This window comes from Girardinichthys multiradiatus, chromosome 2 (assembly GCF_021462225.1).
Source record: "Girardinichthys multiradiatus isolate DD_20200921_A chromosome 2, DD_fGirMul_XY1, whole genome shotgun sequence".
Lineage (NCBI taxonomy): Eukaryota > Metazoa > Chordata > Actinopteri > Cyprinodontiformes > Goodeidae > Girardinichthys > Girardinichthys multiradiatus.
The window spans coordinates 38848667-38870953 of NC_061795.1; the positions used below are offsets into that span (position 1 = coordinate 38848667).

The window sequence follows — 22287 nt, forward strand, 5'->3', positions numbered from 1 at the left end:
AGGCCCCATTGTTCAGTTCTCTAAGTGGGCTGACGTGCACATATTTGAGTGTGTTTATCTGTGTGCAAGAGCAAAGAGGAGGGGGGATAAAATAGGGGTGTCTGCCCTACTAACTGCCCCCAGCGCGAGCCCCTTCATCCTCCCCCTTGTTGTCATGCACAAGCGCTCTCCCTTTGGCACAAAGTAGGCTCGCCACACAACAGCCATGTGTTTTAGCTCCACGCTTTGAAGAGTCCAAAAACCTTTCAGAACTGCTTCTGAAAAACATTGCGTAGTGTCAGAGGGGGGGGAGAGAGAGAGAGAGAGAGAGAAAAAACAGAGAAACAGGGAGTGCAGTTAAAGAAGAAGAAGTAAACCGTGTGGGAGAAAGATGAGGCAATGAAGCACAAGAGGCCACAGAGATAAAATACTGTCTTGTATATGGTGTTTTGAAAGAAGGTACTTCTGTTGGCAGGATTCACAGCAACAGGTAAGCATAATGAGTGTGTCAAAACAATTATGGACTAGACAAAAAAACATCTCATAAAAGGTTTTTTTAATGCAGTATTCAATAATGGATAGCCTTCCTGCAATTTGTGTATTTAACATTTTGTGTGTTTTTGTCTGAATTCCAATGTTGGAATGCCTCATGTCAAATCTGCATGTTAACCCTTTAATGGACCTGACATTAAAATATGTTAGAATTGATGACTTAAGGGCATACGGCACTTTGCAAAGATGTTCATGTCCATTGACCTTTTTCACATTTTGGTACGTTAAAACCTATATGTATTTTATTGGGGCTTTATGTAACAGACCAATGCAAATATTACATTATTGTGAAGCAGACGTTTAAAAATATACATAAAAAAGCTGTTGTTATTTTTCAGCCTTTTCCAATCCAGATATCCCTTGATAAAATAATTTGGACCATTTGCCTACAGAAGACACCAAAGAAGTAAATTGAGTTTCCTCAATTTAATCTCAGTATGAAGACAGCTATTATGAAAAGCCTCAGTGCTTTGTTAGACAACATTTGTGAATAAACAGCTTCATGAAGGCCAAGGAACACAACAGACAGGTCAGGGATAAAGTTGTGGAGAAGTTTAAATCAGGGTTATGTTATAAAACAATATCCCAAACTTTGAATATTTAACAAAGCTCTGTTCTATCCATTATCTAAAAATGCAAAGAATATGGCAAAACTGCAATCCTACTAAGAGATAGCGCTCCACCTAAACTTTCAGGCCAGGCAAGAAGTGACTAAATGAGAGAAACATCCAAGAGGTCCATGCTGGCACTGGAGGAACTGCAGTAATCCAGGGTTCAGAAAATAAAAGTTGTCGACGGGAAAACTATTAGTGGTGCTCTCCACAAACTGACTTTAATAGAAGGGTAGCAAGAAGAAAGGCATGAGAGACATAAAACCATAAGAAATCCCATTTATCGTTTGCAACCAGCAATGCAGGACACACAGCAAACAAATGGAAAAAAGTGTTGTGGCCAGATAGGACCATAACTGAATTTTTTTACCAGCATATAAAATGTAATACGTTGCAGAAAACTTACCCTGAACATCATCCTGAAAAACACCATCCCAACTTTAAAATGTTGTGTTGATACTTTCAGCTAGGACAGCAAAGTTTGTTTGAGTTATTGGGAAAGTCGCTTATGCTCATCCAGGAGGAGTGAATGCTGCATGTCACTAACTTGATGCAATCTGCTGGGTTGCCTTAAATAAAAAAAACATTTTAACCAATTTGAATAATAAACTGAATCCCACTGCACTGTTTGATAGTAGGATTAGTTGGAATGTATGTACCTGACTTGAAATCTATAAGATTCGATTGAATTGACTTTGTAAAGTATCATGTGAATTGGTGCTATATAAATAAAATTGAAGTGAATTGAATTGAATGGAATTATATATAGGCCGATCTAGGAAAAACACCGGTTTGAATATGCAAAAGATCAGAAGGTGATGGAGGGTCACCTCTAAACATACATCTAGAGCAACAATGTAATGATTTAAAATAAAGCATTTCTATGCATTAGAACACCCCAGATCAAAGTCCAGACCTAAATTTTGCAATGAAAAATTGGCAAAACAAATGAATATCTACGTGTGCAAAGCTGGAAGAAACATTCCCTAAAATATTTATACCTGTAACAGGAAAAAGCGTTTCTGTAAATTATTGACTCAGGGAGGTTAAATAAAACGCTATGCCCACTTTTCGAATTTGTATTTGTAGGTGTTTTTTTAAAGCATCTATTTTAATTTTCCTTACCACCTGACAACTATACCTTACAGTGGTGTTAACATATGAAAATGTATAAAAGTTCAACAGGTAAAAAGACAAGTGACTGTATTTTTAGGGATTTGTTTCAGTGTGTTTCCCATTCTATCTCTGAAGTTGGCCAAAAGTCCTTTCAAAAGATGCATCGTGAAGATTTGTCTGCCAGAGAAGAGTTCACCTACAGCCGCACGTCCACACTGGAGAGAGGCAATGGGACACTCGGACGGCGGGGAGACAGGAGTCTGGAGAGAAGGCCAGACTGGGCGGAGAGGGAAAGGCCAGAGCGCAACAGCTATGCAGTGGACGTGAGAGCCAGTGACCTGCAGCTGGCCCAGGTGGAGCCTCTAAAGCATCCCTGCTTCAGCTACAGGGCCTGGCTCTACAGTGTCCTCATAGGGGTGAGAGAAAATATGGTCTGGAATGAAGGAAAAGGGGAGCACAGTGAAGAATTCACCAGTCCAGAACAAATCACAAATACTTACAAGGTTGGGATGATTCATTCTTTTAAGGAAGGAAAATCCCAGTCTATGAATTTTGAGTGAAACCTGGCAACTCAATTCTTGTTCTGCGCTTCCACTTTACAAGTGAGAAAAGAAGGTCAATGATGGATTAAATAAGCTTTCTCTCTGTCAGAATCTTAATTCAGTCTGTGGCTTATTTTAATCTCTCTGAATTAGCTTTATGTTTTAACGATTTCCAAGGAATCCTTGTTCTTTTTTTTTTTTATCAGCAAATAAGTTCACAATGTCAGGAGTTTAAACATGGTGATGAGTGCATCACCATGAATGTCCTATTATTTTGGAGCTTCTAATGATACACTGGCCTACTCTTTTGTCAGAGTGAAATGATGATACAACAAACATCAACAATTTTAAAAACAAAACTGACACACACATCACCACAGGATTAAACTTGGATATTATGTAATAGTCCATTTAAATGACAATAGCAGGTTTCACCTTGACAACACATCTTTTTAAGCAATCATCAAGCTTCTGTCCATATTTTGTCTTGGTGTTTGACCCATCTTGTTGGCAAAAATGTAAATGTAAATTTAATTGCTTGATATCATTGCACAAAGGCAATAGTCCACAACCTTTCAGCAGAACTGAGACATGAGCTTACTAGAAGTTTAATGTTAGTCTGACTGACACTCTAAACATTTAACCTGAGCAATCAAATGTATTGTAACTATAACTGTTGTAGTTACTGAACTTGGATTACACAGAAATGTAAAAATGCTTCCCTCATCTGGATTTTTTCATTTGTTTTCATGTAACTGTGCATGGAGGCCTAACAATATAGACTCAGAAATCAAATGAGGCAGTAGATACAAGTCTTAACTACTACAAGATCAAATTTGATAACAATAGAACCTAAAAATGACTATTTCAAAAGGTTTTTCTGTGGGTATTTCCAACCATTTTCCAAAATGGCCATTTGAGTCTCCAAATGGCCACTGAAGAATACACCTCTATATGTAAACCTCAAAAGGCTGTATAGCTGTAATCCTGAAACTAAAAGTCCAAAAAGTGGTAAAAGAAGGTCTTGTATTACTTCAAACAGTTAAGCAAAACACCTCACTATCCCTCGTGTGTACACACAGAAAAACACTGAAACTTCCCACCCTGCATTAAATGAAGTATTTATTTTCTTACGGTACTTTAAAACTAAATCTGCCAGCTAAACAACATATAAACAAACTGTAGCTGTACATACTAACCGTTTCCACTTACTGGTCAAGAATAATATTGTCTCCTTAATTATCCTCAGCCAAGTTGGCAAACAATGAGAGCTCAGTTTGTTCCAGTCCTCTGAAAACTGGCTCTCCTTTCCGCAGAACAACTCTACCTGCCTCATTCGGGGGGTTTAGCTACTCTTAACAAAATGTTTGGCCACTAATATTTGTATTTGTAGCCACAAATACTCTCCAAGGACGCAAAAAAAAAGCAATACTTTTTCTGCTCGTGTTTCGAGTCTTGCTCCACATGCCATCCATTGTTATGACAGGAGTTTCATTGGCTACATGCCTGTAGCGTCAGAGCTAATAGGTCAGATATGCGTAAGTGTAGATGGGACTTCTATCGCAAGACGACACACGGTGGATATGGTTGGATCTAGACAAGCCAATTGACGCAGTTTGTCGAAATAGGTGTCAATCAAAAGAAGAGAAGCTGGTGGCCATTTTGGCTCTTTGATGTTAAGAATTTTATTTTTGTTCTGTAGTGATGTTCTGAAAGCAAACTCATTATTTCCAGCCCCTCTGCTGGCCACCGACAGAGAAGGGGTTATCAATTATTCCATCCACTTTGTGCAAAGCAAAATCCCACTGTCAGGTAAAACAACCCTTCTGTCAGTGGGTGACACTGCCATGCTTGACCGTATTTTTAGGTTTAGACGCCTCACCTTGACTGCTCCAAACATTGGGTTTGTGATGGAAGCTGTAGAGCTCAGTGGTTGAACCATAAAACTTTGATTAAATATGGCTGTAAATCTTTTTTATTGGCACAAAATCCATGGCAATCTGAAACTTGTTTTACTATGAGCAGTGACACTGAAGTCCCAGCAGTTGTCAGTTCATTGCAGCTTTTTGGTTCCTCAGTTGGTTTGGATCGTCCAAGCCATTTTTCTTTCATCTCAGAATCACAATTTTTGTCAGCTGGTTAAAATTTGGACACAATTGGCACACAATTATCAGTTTTGGAATAGACAAAGCAGATTTAAATTAAACTTTTGGAAATTCCTCACTTCAACTTTACTGAAATGTGTGGTCAGTATGGAGCTAAATTGGGGCCATAAAGTTTGTTCAAACGAAAACAAATTTGAACCTGAAAGATTATTTTGAACCTCCCCCCAAAAAATTTGAAAACTGGAAATAAAAAGTTTTGCAACTGAAAAAAAAAAACAGATGTGAAACTGGAAAAAAAAAAGTTCAAAACTACTTTTTAGATTCAAGTTGTTTTTTTTTTCGAACTTGCAGATTTTTTTTTTCGCCCTCAAACTTTTGTCCCGGTTTTGGCGTGAGGGGCGGGGCCTCACATCACGGGGGTGCGGAATCATGACTGACAGCTCAACACAGCGGCTGATCAACATGTTCCCAGCTGTTGCATTCAGGGACCGTGGGAACTGGAATTATCTGCAATACATCATCGATATTCTATATGTGATTGGTTTTGAAAGATAACATGCTTCACCGATAGAAGCAGCTTACGTGAATGAATACACGACGCGCATCTCAGAGGAGAAAATATGATCTTGAGAGATTTGCACAGCATTTTAAGTGCGTGTTGGAGATTTCCCATGCTCTCAACATAAAACAAAAGAACCGCCAGACTAAACGGCAGAAATGAAACCAGATGCAAAACGAGCCGGTATTTTCCGGATATCCTTGCATAATTAAAACCTGGACTTGTTTTCACATGGACTGGACTCGGGTTAAAACGTGTTTGGTCTTCATTTAGTGAAGTGGCAACCATGGAATTCCCTGGTGGACCGCTGGCTTAGGCATTTCTTATTTTGTGAATGTTTAGTTTTTAATAACTGAACATTCTTATCCTATTCTAACAAAAAGGAAACATTAGAACTTATGCTTTATATCATTCACGGGGTGAAGTGAACCACCGGCCCACGAGCTGAACCTCCGGCCCACCGCCCTGCACAGACGCAGGGCGAGCGCGACTTCAAGTACGCAACAGGCGATAGTTTCTGGGGCGCTGATATTTTGCTGGACCATTGTACCCTAAACTATGCCATATCAACCTGTTAAGGATAACGTTTATTCATATGACTCATAGCTGTTTTTCCCACTTATACCATAATGATATAAAGCACAAGTTCTAATGTTTCCTTTTTGTTAGAATAGGATAAGAATGCTCATCGACACACATTACAAGGATAAATGGCCCAAGATTTGTCATGAATGACTTGAGGCTGGGGCGCTGGGTTTGATGGTGGAGCAGCGAGTAACTGGTTTGATTAGAATGCAGCAGCACACGTAGATTAAGGATGGACACCAGCTACACAACCTACAAGATAGACACCACAATGGTGGCAAATAGTCTACTGATAAACACTGAGGGAGGGCACATCCATTGCATCGGAGTGCCAGATGTAAAACTACATGTGACCTTCTTTCGGGGCTCTTCGTCATCCTTTCACAGACGGCGCTGATCTCTGTAATCATTCCTCTGCCTAATTTAGATTAAAGGAGCTGAAAGTTAGAAACAGTTTGAGAGTCGTTCCTTGAGAGTCAATGTTAGATAGAGTCTGATCGCTTCTGGGGTTCAAGAACGAAACCTCTCCTCTGCTCCAGTCAGGCAGATCAGCTCTGCTGCGTGCTGGCAAACAGCTGATCTGTAACACATGAACATGCGCTGCAGGGCGGCCAGCTGAGCTGACAATGAAGAGCGGAGATCAGAAAAAAAGCCCGGGCTACTAAAACAAACAGTGGCACTTATTAAAAAGTATATATATAGCAGAGATGCACTCCGCACCTCTCTGCTGGATGCCAGACACAAACGGAGATTTATAAATATATATATAACAGTGGTTCACTTCACGGGCTAAGGTGAACAACCGTCCCACTAAGCCAGCGGTCCACCAGGGATTTCCCCAGTTTCCCCGTATGCCAGTTTGCCCCTGGCTGTGAGTCACTTCACTAAATGAAGACCAAACACGTTTGAATCAAAAATGCACCAGAAACCGAAACCCGAGTCCAGTCCATGTGAAACCAAGTCCAGGTTTTAATTATGCAAGGATATTCGGAAAATACCGGCTCGTTTTGCATCTGGTTTCATTCCTGCCGCTTAATCTGGCGGTTCTTTTGCTTTATGTTGAGAGCATGGGAAATCTCCAACACGCACTTAAAATGCTGTGCAAATCTCTCAAGATCATATTTTCTCCTCTGAGATGCGCGTCGTGTATTCATTCACGTAAGCTGCTTCTATCGGTGAAGCATGTTATCTTTCAAAACCAATCACATATAGAATATCGATGATGTATTGCAGATAATTCCAGTTCCCACGGTCCCTGAATGCAACAGCTGGGAACATGTTGATCAGCCGCTGTGTTGAGCTGTCAGTCATGATTCCGCACCCCCGTGATCTGAGGCCCCGCCCCTCACGCCAAAACCGGGACAAAAGTTTGAGGGCGAAAAAAAAAATCTGCAAGTTCGAAAAAAACAAACTTGAATCTAAAAGGTAGTTTTGAACTTTTTATTTTTTTCCAGTTTCACATCTGTTTTTTTTTTTCAGTTGCAAAACCTTTTTTTCCAGTTTTCAAATTTTTTGGGGGGAGGTTCAAAATAATTTTTCAGGTTCAAATGTTTTTTCTTTTGAACAAACTTTTATTTTTCAGGTTCAAATTGTTTTCGTTTGAACAAACTTTATGACCCCAATTTAGCTCCATAGTCTGTACCACAAAACCAACCAATTTAAACAAACTCTACCACTTCTGCAAAAAAAGTGAACATGCAGCCTACCAGAGTTATACCTTAAGCTTATTGATGGCTGCAAAATGTTAGCAGTGCAACCAATTGCGACTTGCGAAGGGACTTTTAACATATTTTTACTTTTACCAAATATCAGTGTGACTGTGCATATACAGGTCCTTCTCAAAATATTAGCATATTGTGATAAAGTTCATTATTTTCCATAATGTCATGATGAAAATGTAACATTCATATATTTTAGATTCATTGCACACTAACTGAAATATTTCAGGTCTTTTATTGTCTTAATACGGATGATTTTGGCATACAGCTCATGAAAACCCAAAATTCCTATCTCACAAAATTTGCATTTTTCATCCGACCAATAAACAAAAAGTGTTTTTAATACAAAAAGCGTCAACCTTCAAATAACCATGTACAGTTATGCACTCAATACTTGGTCGGGAATCCTTTTGCAGAAATGACTGCTTCAATGCGGCGTGGCATGGAGGCAATCAGCCTGTGGCACTGCTGAGGTCTTATGGAGGCCCAGGATGCTTCGATAGCGGCCTTTAGCTCATCCAGAGTGTTGGGTCTTGAGTCTCTCAACGTTCTCTTCACAATATCCCACAGATTCTCTATGGGGTTCAGATCAGGAGAGTTGGCAGGCCAATTGAGCACAGTGATACCATGGTCAGTAAACCATTTACCAGTGGTTTTGGCACTGTGAGCAGGTGCCAGGTCGTGCTGAAAAATGAAATCTTCATCTCCATAAAGCTTTTCAGCAGATGGAAGCATGAAGTGCTCCAAAATCTCCTGATAGCTAGCTGCATTGACCCTGCCCTTGATAAAACACAGTGGACCAACACCAGCAGCTGACACGGCACCCCAGACCATCACTGACTGTGGGTACTTGACACTGGACTTCTGGCATTTTGGCATTTCCTTCTCCCCAGTCTTCTTCCAGACTCTGGCACCTTGATTTCTGAATGACATGCAGAATTTGCTTTCATCCGAAAAAAGTACTTTGGACCACTGAGCAACAGTCCAGTGCTGCTTCTCTGTAGCCCAGGTCAGGCGCTTCTGCCGCTGTTTCTGGTTCAAAAGTGGCTTGACCTGGGGAATGCGGCACCTCTAGCCCATTTCCTGCACACGCCTGTGCACGGTGACTCTGGATGTTTCTACTCCAGACTCAGTCCACTGCTTCCGCAGGTCCCCCAAGGTCTGGAATCGGCCCTTCTCCCCAAACTTCCTCAGGGTCCGGTCACCTCTTCTCGTTGTGCAGCGTTTTCTGCCACACTTTTTCCTTCCCACTGAGGTGCCTTGATACAGCACTCTGGGAACAGCCTATTTGTTCAGAAATTTCTTTCTGTGTCTTACCCTCTTGCTTGAGGGTGTCAATAGTGGCCTTCTGGACAGCAGTCAGGTCGGCAGTCTTACCCATGATTGGGGTTTTGAGTGATGAACCAGGCTGGGAGTTTTAAAGGCCCCAGGAATCTTTTGCAGGTGTTTAGAGTTAACTCGTTGATTCAGATGATTAGGTTCATAGCTCGTTTAGAGACCCTTTTAATGATATGCTAATTTTGTGAGATAGGAATGTTGGGTTTTCATGAGCTGTATGCCACAATCATCCGTATTAAGACAATAAAAGACCTGAAATATTTCAGTTAGTGTGCAATGAATCTAAAATATATGAATGAATGTTAAATTTTCATCATGACATTATGGAAAATAATGAACTTTTTCACAATATGCTAATATTTTGAGAAGGACCTGTATTTTTGAGACTATGTTTAATGATGACCCTATATGTATTTCAGAAAATTTACCATAAATTAATATCTATGTATTTAAATCTTGTTTTTTTATTTTAATAAAGTTCATTGAAGTTGTTTAGTGTATCATCATTTCACCCTGAAGGCTCAAATGCACCATTCAAAGCCCCAAATCAAGCACATTAACTTTTATGATGACTGGATGTAAACCTCTGACTGGTACAGTATGGGTCTGTGAATGTGTGCCTTTCTATGTGTGTATTTTTAAACATCCCCAGGGGAGTCTGCTCATCGCTTCTGGTTTCTCTCTGTACCTGGGAAATGTGTTTCCTGTTGCCATGGACTACTTGCGCTGCGCTGCAGGCTCAGTGAGTTACCATCACCGCCATTGCATCACCTTTAATGAACTCATTAACATTTCAATTAGTTTCATGACAATTTTCATTGACATACTGATATCCTTCACAGGGCATCCCTGCAGCGATAGCTAGCTTTGCTATTGCCAAGAAAAGACATGTTGCAGTGAGTAAAGGCTGAACACACAAGAGCTATGTCTTTTCATGTAAAAGCTGTAAGGTTTTTTAAAAAAGTTGCAACAATAACAAAAGTATTTTTTTTATTGTGGTTACAGGTGTCAGACTTTCAGGTTGTCTATGTGTCAGCATTTGCCGTGACGACCACCTGTCTTGTTTGGTTTGGTTGTAAACTGGTCTTGAATCCTTCTGCTGTCAATGTAAATCCATCCTCAGCCAAAGATAGCGTGGTGTTTGAGAAGAACATTTTCTGTTTCTTCCCCTTTGCCTGCATTTGTTTTTCCATTTCTTTTCACAATCCTCCTGTTCCCAGATCAACTTTAACCTCATCTTGATGATTGTGCTGGAGGTGTTGATGGCCACCACCGTCATACTGTCGGCCCGCTCTGCAGATGACTGCTGCTGCCATAGGAAGGTGTGACTGATTGCTTTTGTTTTTCCCACCTAATGACTCTTCACTCTCCTCTATGTTGTTTTCATCATAACCCCTCTCAATATTTCTGCTCCTCTTAAAGTCATATGACAGACCAGTGGTAATAAAACCCGCAGTGTTCCCCACTCGACTTCTTAAAGCATATTCTGTGAGTATAGTTCTCACCTATGTTGAAAAAGATGTTGCAATTATGTTTACTATTTGTCGTTTAAATGCTAAAAATGTTCCTCACAGGTGATTGAAGTGATTGTGGGAATTTCTGCTGTATTTGGGGGGATTATTGCCCTCAACATGGATGCTTTGCTTCCTGGTCCATACTTATCAGTCACATTTTTCTGGATCCTTGTAGCTGTAGGTTTTCTAGCCTTCTTGCACTGACACACATGAAAGCTTAGCATGATAATAAAGGAAGTCAGAAGTGACGTAAACTTTGCATCTAATCCTTTACAGTGTTTTCCAAGTGCAATTGCCAGTCATGTTGTGTCAGAATACCCCAACAAATGCCTGGTGAGTACAAAACAATTTTCTATCTCTCACAAAATAGCAATTAGCAAAGCAAAGTTTAGTAGTTGAATTTGAATTTCAAAAGTCAGAAAGCAATTACTTGGAGCAGCAGACCAGCAGCCAAAATTAATTTTCAAAACACCAAGAAAATAATGGGTACCAAGCATAATTGATTCCTATCAGACTGAATTTAATTTAATTCAGTTTAATGAAATCTATTTTTAAGACAGGTTTAAACCAAATGTCATCTCAATGCATTTTATAAGACAAACACTCGTACTCGTCATCTTGCGCTTACCCGGACGGGGTTTGCATGGGCGGTAGTCTCAGCAGAGACATCTAGAGTTCCCTTTCCCCAGACACCTCGTCCAGCTCCTCCGGGAGAAGCCTGGGGCGTTCCCAGGCTAGCCGAGAGAAATAGTCCCTCCAGCTTGTCCTAGGCTGTCCCCTGGGCCTCCTCCAGGTGGGGCGGGCCTGAAACACCTCCGAGGATGGCGTCCAGGGGGCATCCAGAACAAATACCCAAGCAACCTCAGCTGACTCCTCTCAACATGAAGGAACAGCGGTTCTACTCCAAGCTCCTCCTGGATGGCCGAGCTCCTCACCCTATCGCTAAAGGAGTGCCCAGCCACCCACACAGTCTAATTCTTCCCAGTTTAATACAGTCAGGTTCAACTTATTTAATACCAATTTGTAAACAGTTACAGTGAACTGTTTTTTTGTCCTGTGCTGCACATCATGAACTAAATTTTTTCTGACAGCCTTCAGAAACAGTGGTCCAACATCACCGAATGCTAATGGTGTGCAGCTAAGTTGGTGTGTAGGTTAACTAATCAGATGTTTGGGCCAATTTGATAACCAACACGAACAGTTATTAAGTTAACAGTTATTAGTTAACAGTAATTTTAAGATGGACTGTAGCACAGAGAATATGGAATAATAGTATAAATATTGAAATAATTAAAAGTGATTTTAATATCTATTGAATTCAAGTTTTAATTATTTCCTAATGCAATTATTATGTAAATATCTTATGCATTTCAGTAGTTATATTTTAATTCTTTAAAAAGTATTTAGAGCAGTTTTAAAAACATGAAAAATGTGACATGTATCTGTTAGTAATTATTTATATATTGAACTGTAGCACTTTTGCATGTCTACAGCTTTACTTTTGCAAAGTTTTTTCATCTTTAAAATGTAGATTTTTCAATATTCAAATATTAACGGAATGGGCCCAGGAGTTATTCTATTTGGTTATAAATTATAGCAATATGGTTACCTTTTTAAAAGGCTGACTAAGGCTAAGACAGAACTTGTGAAGACTTTTTTTCTCTTAGTTCCTGTCTTGTATCTCTTTTTGTTGTCTCAGGTGGAGGTGCTGATTGCCATCAGCAGCGTGACATCTCCTCTCCTCTTTTCAGCCTCGGGTTACCTTTCTAGCAGTGTGATCAGTTTTATAGAAATTTTCCTCCATGACGTGCCTACAGCTAAGGTGAACTTAATTAAGAAAAAGTGTGAGCAATGTGCAAAGTTCTCAAACTAGTGCAATTCGGTCTTGACTTCAGGCTGACTGTGAAACAAATGAGCAGAGTTTTGAAAGCAGTGGGTGTGATTCATAAGAAATCCAATAAAATCATCTTGTTTCCTGTGTGTGTCCCAGCAATCCTATGACATCCTGCTGTTGATTCTGATGGTGCTGCTGCTGGTGCAGGCAGTACTTACTTCCGCCACTGTGGTGCATTGTGCAGCATACAAGAGTCAGCTCCGCATGGGGGCCCCAGAGTGCGAGGACAGCATGCAGACTACAACTCATTACAATGAGGTATGGCAGGTTTAAACAGAGGGTTTGGACACAAAAGGCCAAAGGTCATTTTCAAACCACACATACAATTCTTTTTGAGGTAGTTTTAGCAGGTGTATTGTGTTTATATTACAATTAAACATGACAATATAAAAGTTAACAAGAGATTCACAAAAAGACAAACTAAGAAAGTAAATGATTTTTTTTTCACTTTATTCTTTTAATCTCTGCGCCTCTCCTTTATATGTTGATGCATCAGCAGCAAACTCCCAATGGGACTGTGCAGGATTATGAAAAAGACAGAACCTGGAAGGCAGTTTTGGTCCAAATGGCCCAGTGAACAATCCTGTCTTATCTACAGAAGTCTGCCCAGCAGAAATATAGAAATCAAGAAAAAGGAAGGATAAAGCAAACTCCACAAGCATGGGTATAAAGAAGGAGAAATGACAGAGGAAAACGGAGCTGAAAAAGACAGAAAAACTGACAGGTCTTCAAAGGCTTTTTTTTTTTTGGCATAAAAATGTGTAGGGCATTTTCATATCCGTTTTATGTATTTTTCTACCATTAATTCATGTTAATTATATTTAGGAATTACTTTATCAGGAAAGAGTAATTTTTAAAAACACAAATATTAAACAATCAACTGGGGTAATTATCAGCAATGTTTCAGTGGCTTAAGTCATACATACATAGTTCGCACATGTAGCATTTTCTCACATCAGAGGATCATTTTATATATATTTTGTTGCATAATTCTTTTAAAAGATGTTTTCTAATGTGAGTATATATATATATATATATACATATAAAGTTTATATATAAAGATTTAGATTTTTTTTAATTTAGTTTAACAAACCCCAAGTTATCTTAGACATTTAGCAGTGCAGATTTTGTTCTTCTTTGTCTTCGTGGTAAGCGGATGTTGCAAAATCTATTACAAAGCAGCTGATCTGTTACTGCAAACATAAAGGATTATTGGATGTAAAGAGAAAGGACTGAAAAGATTATTTTTTTTAAAATAAAGCCTGTTTAGAGTTTATTAACGTGCTTTTGTGTCAATTTAATCCCACTGATATGTTGTCATAACTGTCACAAACACCAATAAACAATACAAAACCGTAACACTAATTACAAATAACATATATGTCTGGTTTGCATGAATTAATCCCTTAATGTGTACATACAGAGACCAGAAACTAGATTTTTACATTTGCTGTAACAGAGAAATATAACGTTAGCCTCATAGCATAATTGTATAATTGTCATATAATTCAGGCCATTATGCTATTAGACTAAAGATAACCTTGTTTTTCTGACTGTGTTTAAGCTAAACCTTTTCCTGTTTTGGGTCAGTTCGGGTTACAAAACGTATTTTATTTTGAGAAGTGCCAGAATAATGAGGAAAATATTTTTTTTTTCAAATGATTTTTTTGTATTATTTCTTCACAATCAAAACTTTACCTACACCAAGATTAATGTGGCTTTAGACAATTTAGGAATGCTCAGATAATATAATGGTTTTGTAAGCATCTAATTACGTTCAATGGAGGCACACCTGTGGATGTATTTTAATGCAACACTTCAAACCCAGTGCTTCCCTGTGTGACATCATGGAGAAATCTTAAGAAATCAGCCAAGATATGAGGAAGAGAGTGGTGGACGATCAGACACCTGGTTAATCCTCGGGTACAATTTCCAGATACCTTAGGTTAAGTCATCTATTCAAGCAATTATACAATAATCTATTCAAACAATTATGTACAATATTAAATAACATGGAAATGTTCAGCCATCACACAATTCAGGAAGGGGATGGGTTCTGCTTCCCAGAGATTAATCTATTATGGTACGAAAAAAAATTAACTCCAAAATAAAAGCAAAAGACCTTGCAAAGATGCTGAATGAAGCTTGTAGCAGACTGTTGGTATCCCCAGTGAAAGATATCATGTACCAACATGGGCTCAACTGCTCCTCAGCAAAGAATAAGCCTTTACTTCAACCCAGTTTGTAAATGTACAGGTCCTTCTCAAAATATTAGCATATTGTGATAAAGTTCATTATTTTCCATAATGTCATGATGAAAATTTAACATTCATATATTTTAGATTCATTGCACACTAACTGAAATATTTCAGGTCTTTATTGTCTTAATACGGATGATTTTGGCATACAGCTCATGAAAACCCAAAATTCCTATCTCACAAAATTAGCATATTTCATCCGACCAATAAAAGAAAAGTGTTTTTAATACAAAAAACAGTCAACCTTCAAATAATCATGTACAGTTATGCACTCAATACTTGGTCGGGAATCCTTTTGCAGAAATGACTGCTTCAATGCGGCGTGGCATGGAGGCAATCAGCCTGTGGCACTGCTGAGGTCTTATGGAGGCCCAGGATGCTTCGATAGCAGCCTTTAGCTCATCCAGAGTGTTGGGTCTTGAGTCTCTCAACGTTCTCTTCACAATATCCCACAGATTCTCTATGGGGTTCAGGTCAGGAGAGTTGGCAGGCCAATTGAGCACAGTGATACCATGGTCAGTAAACCATTTACCAGTGGTTTTGGCACTGTGAGCAGGTGCCAGGTCGTGCTGAAAAATGAAATCTTCATCTCCATAAAGCTTTTCAGCAGATGGAAGCATGAAGTGCTCCAAAATCTCCTGATAGCTAGCTGCATTGACCCTGCCCATGATAAAACACAGTGGACCAATACCAGCAGCTGACACGGCACCCCAGACCATCACTGACTGTGGGTACTTGACACTGGACTTCTGGCATTTTGGCATTTCCTTCTCCCCAGTCTTCCTCCAGACTCTGGCACCTTGATTTCCGAATGACTTGCAGAATTTGCTTTCATCCGAAAAAAGTACTTTGGACCACTGAGCAACAGTCCAGTGCTGCTTCTCTGTAGCCCAGGTCAGGCGCTTCTGCCGCTGTTTCTGGTTCAAAAGTGGCTTGACCTGGGGAATGCGGCACCTGCAGCCCATTTTCTGCACACGCCTGTGCACGGTGGCTCTGGATGTTTCTACTCCAGACTCAGTCCACTGCTTCCGCAGGTCCCCCAAGGTCTGGAATCGGCCCTTCTCCACAATCTTCCTCAGGGTCCGGTCACCTCTTCTCGTTGTGCAGCGTTTTCTGCCACACTTTTTCCTTCCCACAGACTTCCCACTGAGGTGCCTTGATACAGCACTCTGGGAACAGCCTATTCGTTCAGAAATTTCTTTCTGTGTCTTACCCTCTTGCTTGAGGGTGTCAATAGTGGCCTTCTGGACAGCAGTCAGGTCGGCAGTCTTACCCATGATTGGGGTTTTGAGTGATGAACCAGGCTGGGAGTTTTAAAGGCCTCAGGAATCTTTTGCAGGTGTTTAGAGTTAACTCGTTGATTCAGATGATTAGGTTCATAGCTCGTTTAGAGACCCTTTTAATGATATGCTAATTTTGTGAGATAGGAATTTTGGGTTTTCATGAGCTGTATGCCAAAATCATCCGTATTAAGACAATAAAAGACCTGAAATATTTCAGTTAGTGTGCAATGAATCTAAAACATATGAATGTTAAATTTTCATCATGACATTATGGAAAATAATGAACTTTATCACAATATGCTAATATTTTGAGAAGGACCTGTACATAGGGTCTTCAGTAAGTCATTCATTTTTGAATACATTTTCTGTGGTCTGATGAAACTAAAATGAAAGGTTTTGACTATGATGACCATTGTTACATTTTGAGGTAAAAGGAAGAAGCAAACCGGAGAAAACCATCCCAACTGTAAAGTCCCAGGATGGCCGCATTATGTTGTGAGGGTGTTTCGCTGCAGGAAAGACTGGGGCCCTTGAAAAAATGGATGACATGATGAGGAAATAAAAGATCTCCAAATACTGAAACTTCTTAAGACATAAGCCAGACAAATGAAGCTTGGACATAAATGGATCTTTTCAAATGGACAATGATTGTAAGCATACCATATAATATAATACCATATATAATACTACATATAATGATATAATTAGTTATAAAATGGCTTAAGGACAATAAAGTCAATGTCTCTGAGTGGCCATATCAACACCCTGGTCTGAATCCTATAGAAAATTGTTGGCAGAGGTGTGGGTGAGCAAGATTGTCTCTAAAAACTTGTGGAAGAACACTCAGATTCTTAAACCCAATTCATGAAGTTTAAAAGGAAATTCTACCAAATACAAAGGAAATATATATATAAAATCCTAAATTTGAAGAAATATTTTTAAATGCCCATCTCATTAATGTGCAGAATGGCATCACATTATATTCTTGAAAAAAGTGTTGTTGCACAGGGAGGAGGACTCAAATGCAAGACTCAACACAGCGGCACAAAAGCAGTAATCCTTTCATACAGTCCAAGGTCAATACACAGAAATCCAATCCAGTCTAGGCCGAAGTATCCAAAACACAGGTAGAGGAAAATAAAAATTCAAGCTGGGTCAAAATCTCTAGAAGGCAAGGCTTTAAAGAAATGCTGGAACACTTAACACAGGAGAAGAGGATGAACTGGCAAAGGAAGCTGCAGGGGCAAGGAATTAATAGGCAAACAAACAAAGGAGGACAAATCTTTTTTACTAAAAAGAAGCTCTGTGTTTTATCTCTTAAAATCTCTGAATAAAAACAAAGGAAGAACCTGATGCTAAAATCTAGGGGCTGTTTGAGGTCAAGAATGAGTAAAACGTCCCTTTGGCAAATCTCCCGAAGGAATTTTCACAATGCTTTCCTGCATAAATTGTTCTTTAAAGTCTCAAAAATTTAAAAAAATGCATTGACTGTGAAATTGGAAAATCCTGAGAATTATTGCATGCCTCAAAGTAGATTTCTTCATTAGTACTATAATTTCTATAAGTATTTCTCTAGAATTTGAAGATTTCTTATTAGTGTTATTATTGATATATAACACAAATTAACCACCCTACAAAATACATTTTGTTGTGGACATAAAACTTAATTTGGAACCTGCATCAAAGTGCACAAAAAACCTCACAAAATGCACTTTAAGAGCTGATTACCTTTTGTCTAGGGGTGACTAGAACAGCACAGAACTCCAGTAACAGATCTTGATTAAATTCATTTGAGGACAAGTGCTTCTTTCAGTTAGCCTCCTCTCTGCTGAGTGAGCTTTTTTTGCTATTTATTTTATGTGGTTTTAAAAGCCACGTCCACTTCCACCATTCCTGGTAACCTCAGTTTCTTAATCACATTACAGCCTGTCTGAAAAGCTTTGCTATCTTCTTACAGCCTTTCCGGTCTTTATAATGGGCAGCAGTTACTTTTACTCTCAGAGTCCTGAGAGGTGGTTTTGAAATTTCTGTGACTACTGTTCATCAGGATAAGGTTTGAGAAGTGACATTTGCATCATTTACCCTTTCCAATGACAAGCTCAAAAGGCTTTAATCCTTCAAAAAAAAAACATATTTTTTTCTTTTCATAGTGTGAATATACAAATATAAGAAAAAAATACATGAGAAATTTTCCTTAAATGTGATATAAAAGGCTTTAGAAATCAATTAGTTTGCTAAATTAGCATAAACTTTCAAGAAGGGGCCCAAACATTTGCCTTTCACTATAACTGTAATGGTTTTTTTAGGTCATGAAATTATGATAAAATACATCATGTTTAATTTTATAAGTGTGCTTCTTGCCTTTAGGAAACTCTTATAGGCTTGTTGTGGGCTACATAAATATCAAAGAGGAGGAGGGGTAAGACAGAGGGAAGGAGTCTGTATTTGGAAGCAGTGCGTGGTAAAGAGCGGCTTCCCTTACTGGCAGAAACCGGCTTGGGGGGGTGGCAGATTCAGTCTGACGGGTGTGCCACATTTCGACACGCTCACAAACAGAGAGACAAAAGCAAACTGGACCCAGCAGTCAGCCAAAATGTGTCTGAGCCTGTGAACAAGCCTGAAAAGCTCCATTAAACATTTTCCCTGCTCAAATGTCTAGGGCATTTTTTGATTCAGCAGATATAGGTGAGAAAAAGAACCCTAACCCTAACCCAAAACGACAATGAGAATTAATTAATGCCTTTTATTTATTGTATAAAGACAACTATTTGCAGTACCAGTTTGTTGTTTGGATACATTTATCGTCTGCCATAATATCATGTTGATTTAGGTTTATAAATTGTGCATTCTTTTTCAGTGAAATTATCTCTAAAGAAATAACTTCAATGAGTTTTTAAAGCAAAAATTATGTGCAAAGGTTTGAATAAAAGCATATGCGCCCCCACTGATATTTAATTACTCATCCCATAAATGGTTGCAGAAGAGTTTATACTTTTAGTTTGTAGTCTTCAGGAAGCTCCTGGCATGATTGTATGCACTCTTGTAATAGGATTTGCAAGAGCTCTTTAAAACTGGTTGGTTTTATGGCATGGAGGTGACTTGTAACCATAGTGCAACCACTGTCAATAGGATTGAAAACAAGGACATTCAAAAAGCTTAATTTTAATCTGTCTTATAATTCCAACAAGGTCTGATGTGTCTAAGGAATTGTCTTCCTATTGGAACACCCAAATGTCCAAGTTTTAATTAGAAGATCCAACCTGTCGACCTCAAATGATAGAGAACTGGTAAACATGTTCAACAGCAAACAAGAAACCACCCAAACTTAAGCTTAATATGAACCAAAGTATGCTGAATACCAGAGTCACTGTCTACAGTGAACTGAGTTTAACATCATCATGTACAGAGAGGATGCCAACCAGAAAAAAGCACTTGCGTCAAAATCAATATCCTCAGGCTTGAATATTTTTTTACAGCTGCCCACATGCAAAACTTTAAAGCTTCAGAAGAAACAAAGATTGAGGTTTTTAGTATCAGTGACAAGAAGACTGATTGGACAGATCAAGGTGACCAGAGTACCAACTGGCAAGTATGGTGGCGGCAGCTTCATGGTGGTGTCCGCTTCATGCTGATGGTGGTACAGGTTCTGATGTCTCAGGTTTAGACTTATCTGTAAAAAGATCATTACTCCAAATTTTTGTCTGATAAACATTAGTTTGGTATTCATGTTTTCCTACAAGGGTGTTGGGATTATGATTATTGAATAATATTCATCAAGAATTATAATAAAAAAATCATAATTTGAGAAAATTAATTTTTTAACCAAAAATCCTCATTTATGAATCGAAACTAGAGATGTCCTCTGGTGCAGTAATTGTGGCTCAAAGCCCTTGATAATTACAATTATTAAATTCTCATTAATAGTTGATAACTATTATTAGAGGTCACTGTTTATTCAACCATTTCTGCCGAAACGTGTGGAACTTTAACCTTATTTTAACTGACAAATCACTCTTGCACAAAATAAACACAAACACTTTCTTTTTATCTACATGAATATTTATTAAATCAACAGCCCTGATACAACTCGCTCTTCCGATTCAATAATCTTCACCTAATCAAACATGGAAAGCTCTACACAAAAGGGTAAAATATCTAACTAAACAAAATAAAACATTGAGTGTGTATGAGATCAAACCAGCAGTTATGGCAGTTATGGCAAAATACAAAAGGAATATGGTTGAACGAAGCTCAGGGGGGCCACCCCCAAAGTGTAGTTTAGTTACTGTAAGTCACAAAACATTGCTGGGGATGTTACAGAACACAAAGGGTTGTAAAACTTTTGGCGGCAACTAATAAAACATGAAGTTGAAGACAAAGAAAATGGTTGATTTTCACCATAAGGTTATTATAGCAGTTCAGTTCCGCAACGCACCCGCGCTCAAGTGTTCGGACAGTAAAAACACAACTTGCGAGACTCGGCGGCCTCAGAAATCAACAGCAATCAAAGTTAATAAAATGTTGCATGCACATACAATTTAGAACACATTAAAGTATAACATCCTACTCTATCCTGCCCAGGCTCTTCCTAATAAAGAAATAAAAGGAACAAACGGACTTTACTTGTTGAATTCTTCCTTTGGCCAGAGAGGCAGAGAAAGGAGGGGGGAAGAGTTTCCACGCGTTCGTGGATAACTCAGAGTAGAATGGTCCGTTTCTTCTGGCTTCCTTGGCAGAAAAGCAGTATCACGGACCGTCAACAGTCGACTGGAACAAAAACTAGGGTGGCGATTCCATCTCCTTGAAACCTCCGTGGTTTTTTGGTTATGTGTTAAATCCACGTCATCGATCAGTAAAGTTGAAAACTTACAAGCCTTCTTATTCCTGTAAGCTTAATTCGCTTAGTTTTCTCATTGGCCAACGGGGAGAATGAATGAAAGTCCACATACGATTTCCTTCTCCAGAATGATGCGCTTCAGATGCTGGTAACCGCGTCTCGGTTCAAAGCTGAAAAGCAATGGTGGGCCGTCTCATACTCTGTTATATAGTTGACTGTGGCATCAGAGCTGCGACGCCCCCATCCTATCAGCCGCGGTTCCCGCTGGGATTTGTAGTAGCAGACTTTCCTGGGATACAAAATGGCTGATGATGCCAGAAGGCCTGGTGGCGTCCAGCAACATGCAAATGGTCCAACATTCAGCAAACAAAATGGTCCAACAAGGCCAAAGCTTTTCTTCTTGCACACCTCCCACAGAAGTATTTTTCTGAAAGTGCAGACATATACAGGTCCTTCTCAAAATATTAGCATATTGTGATAAAGTTCATTATTTTCCATAATGTAATGATGAAAATTTAACATTCATATATTTTAGATTCATTGCACACTAACTGAAATATTTCAGGTCTTTTATTGTCTTAATACGGATTATTGTGGCATACAGCTCATGAAAACCCAAAATTACTATCTCACAAAATTAGCATATCATTAAAAGGGTCTCTAAACGAGCTATGAACCTAATCATCTGAATCAACGAGTTAACTCTAAACACCTGCAAAAGATTCCTGAGGCCTTTAAAACTCCCAGCCTGGTTCATCACTCAAAACCCCAATCATGGGTAAGACTGCCGACCTGACAGCTGTCCAGAAGGCCACTATTGACACCCTCAAGCAAGAGGGTAAGACACAGAAAGAAATTTCTGAACGAATAGGCTGTTCCCAGAGTGCTGTATCAAGGCACCTCAGTGGGAAGTCTGTGGGAAGGAAAAGGTGTGGCAGAAAACGCTGCACAATGAGAAGAGGTGACCGGACCCTGAGGAAGATTGTGGAGAAGGGCCGATTCCAGACCTTGGGGGACCTGCGGAAGCAGTGGACTGAGTCTGGAGTAGAAACATCCAGAGCCACCGTGCACAGGCGTGTGCAGGAAATGGGCTACAGGTGCCGCATTCCCCAGGTCAAGCCACTTTTGAACCAGAAACAGCGGCAGAAGCGCCTGACCTGGGCTACAGAGAAGCAGCACTGGACTGTTGCTCAGTGGTCCAAAGTACTTTTTTCGGATGAAAGCAAATTCTGCATGTCATTCGGAAATCAAGGTGCCAGAGTCTGGAGGAAGACTGGAGAGAAGGAAATGCCAAAATGCCAGAACTCCAGTGTCAAGTACCCACAGTCAGTGATGGTCTGGGGTGCCGTGTCAGCTGCTGGTGTTGGTCCACTGTGTTTTATCAAGGGCAGGGTCA

The 22287-nt window shown here is 39.4% G+C and overlaps 1 protein-coding gene across 3 annotated transcripts; it reads left to right on the forward strand.

Moving 5' to 3' along the window:
* The first annotated feature begins 295 nt into the window (after positions 1-295).
* Positions 296-13789, forward strand: mlc1 (modulator of VRAC current 1). Of its 3 annotated transcripts, none has more exons than XM_047389018.1 (12): positions 297-469; positions 2394-2674; positions 9758-9847; positions 9948-10001; positions 10111-10212; positions 10326-10427; positions 10528-10593; positions 10680-10796; positions 10896-10952; positions 12319-12441; positions 12610-12771; positions 13010-13789. In XM_047389018.1, exons 2-12 carry the CDS (start codon positions 2417-2419, stop codon positions 13088-13090), a joined length of 1212 nt encoding a protein of 403 aa, XP_047244974.1. In that variant the 5' UTR covers positions 297-469; positions 2394-2416; the 3' UTR covers positions 13091-13789. The 3 variants fall into 3 exon arrangements, with proteins under 3 accessions (XP_047244993.1, XP_047244974.1, XP_047244984.1); XM_047389028.1 differs by having other exon boundaries at positions 298-469; positions 13013-13789; XM_047389037.1 differs by lacking the exons at positions 10680-10796; positions 10896-10952 and having other exon boundaries at positions 296-469.
* The last annotated feature ends 8498 nt before the right edge of the window (positions 13790-22287 follow it).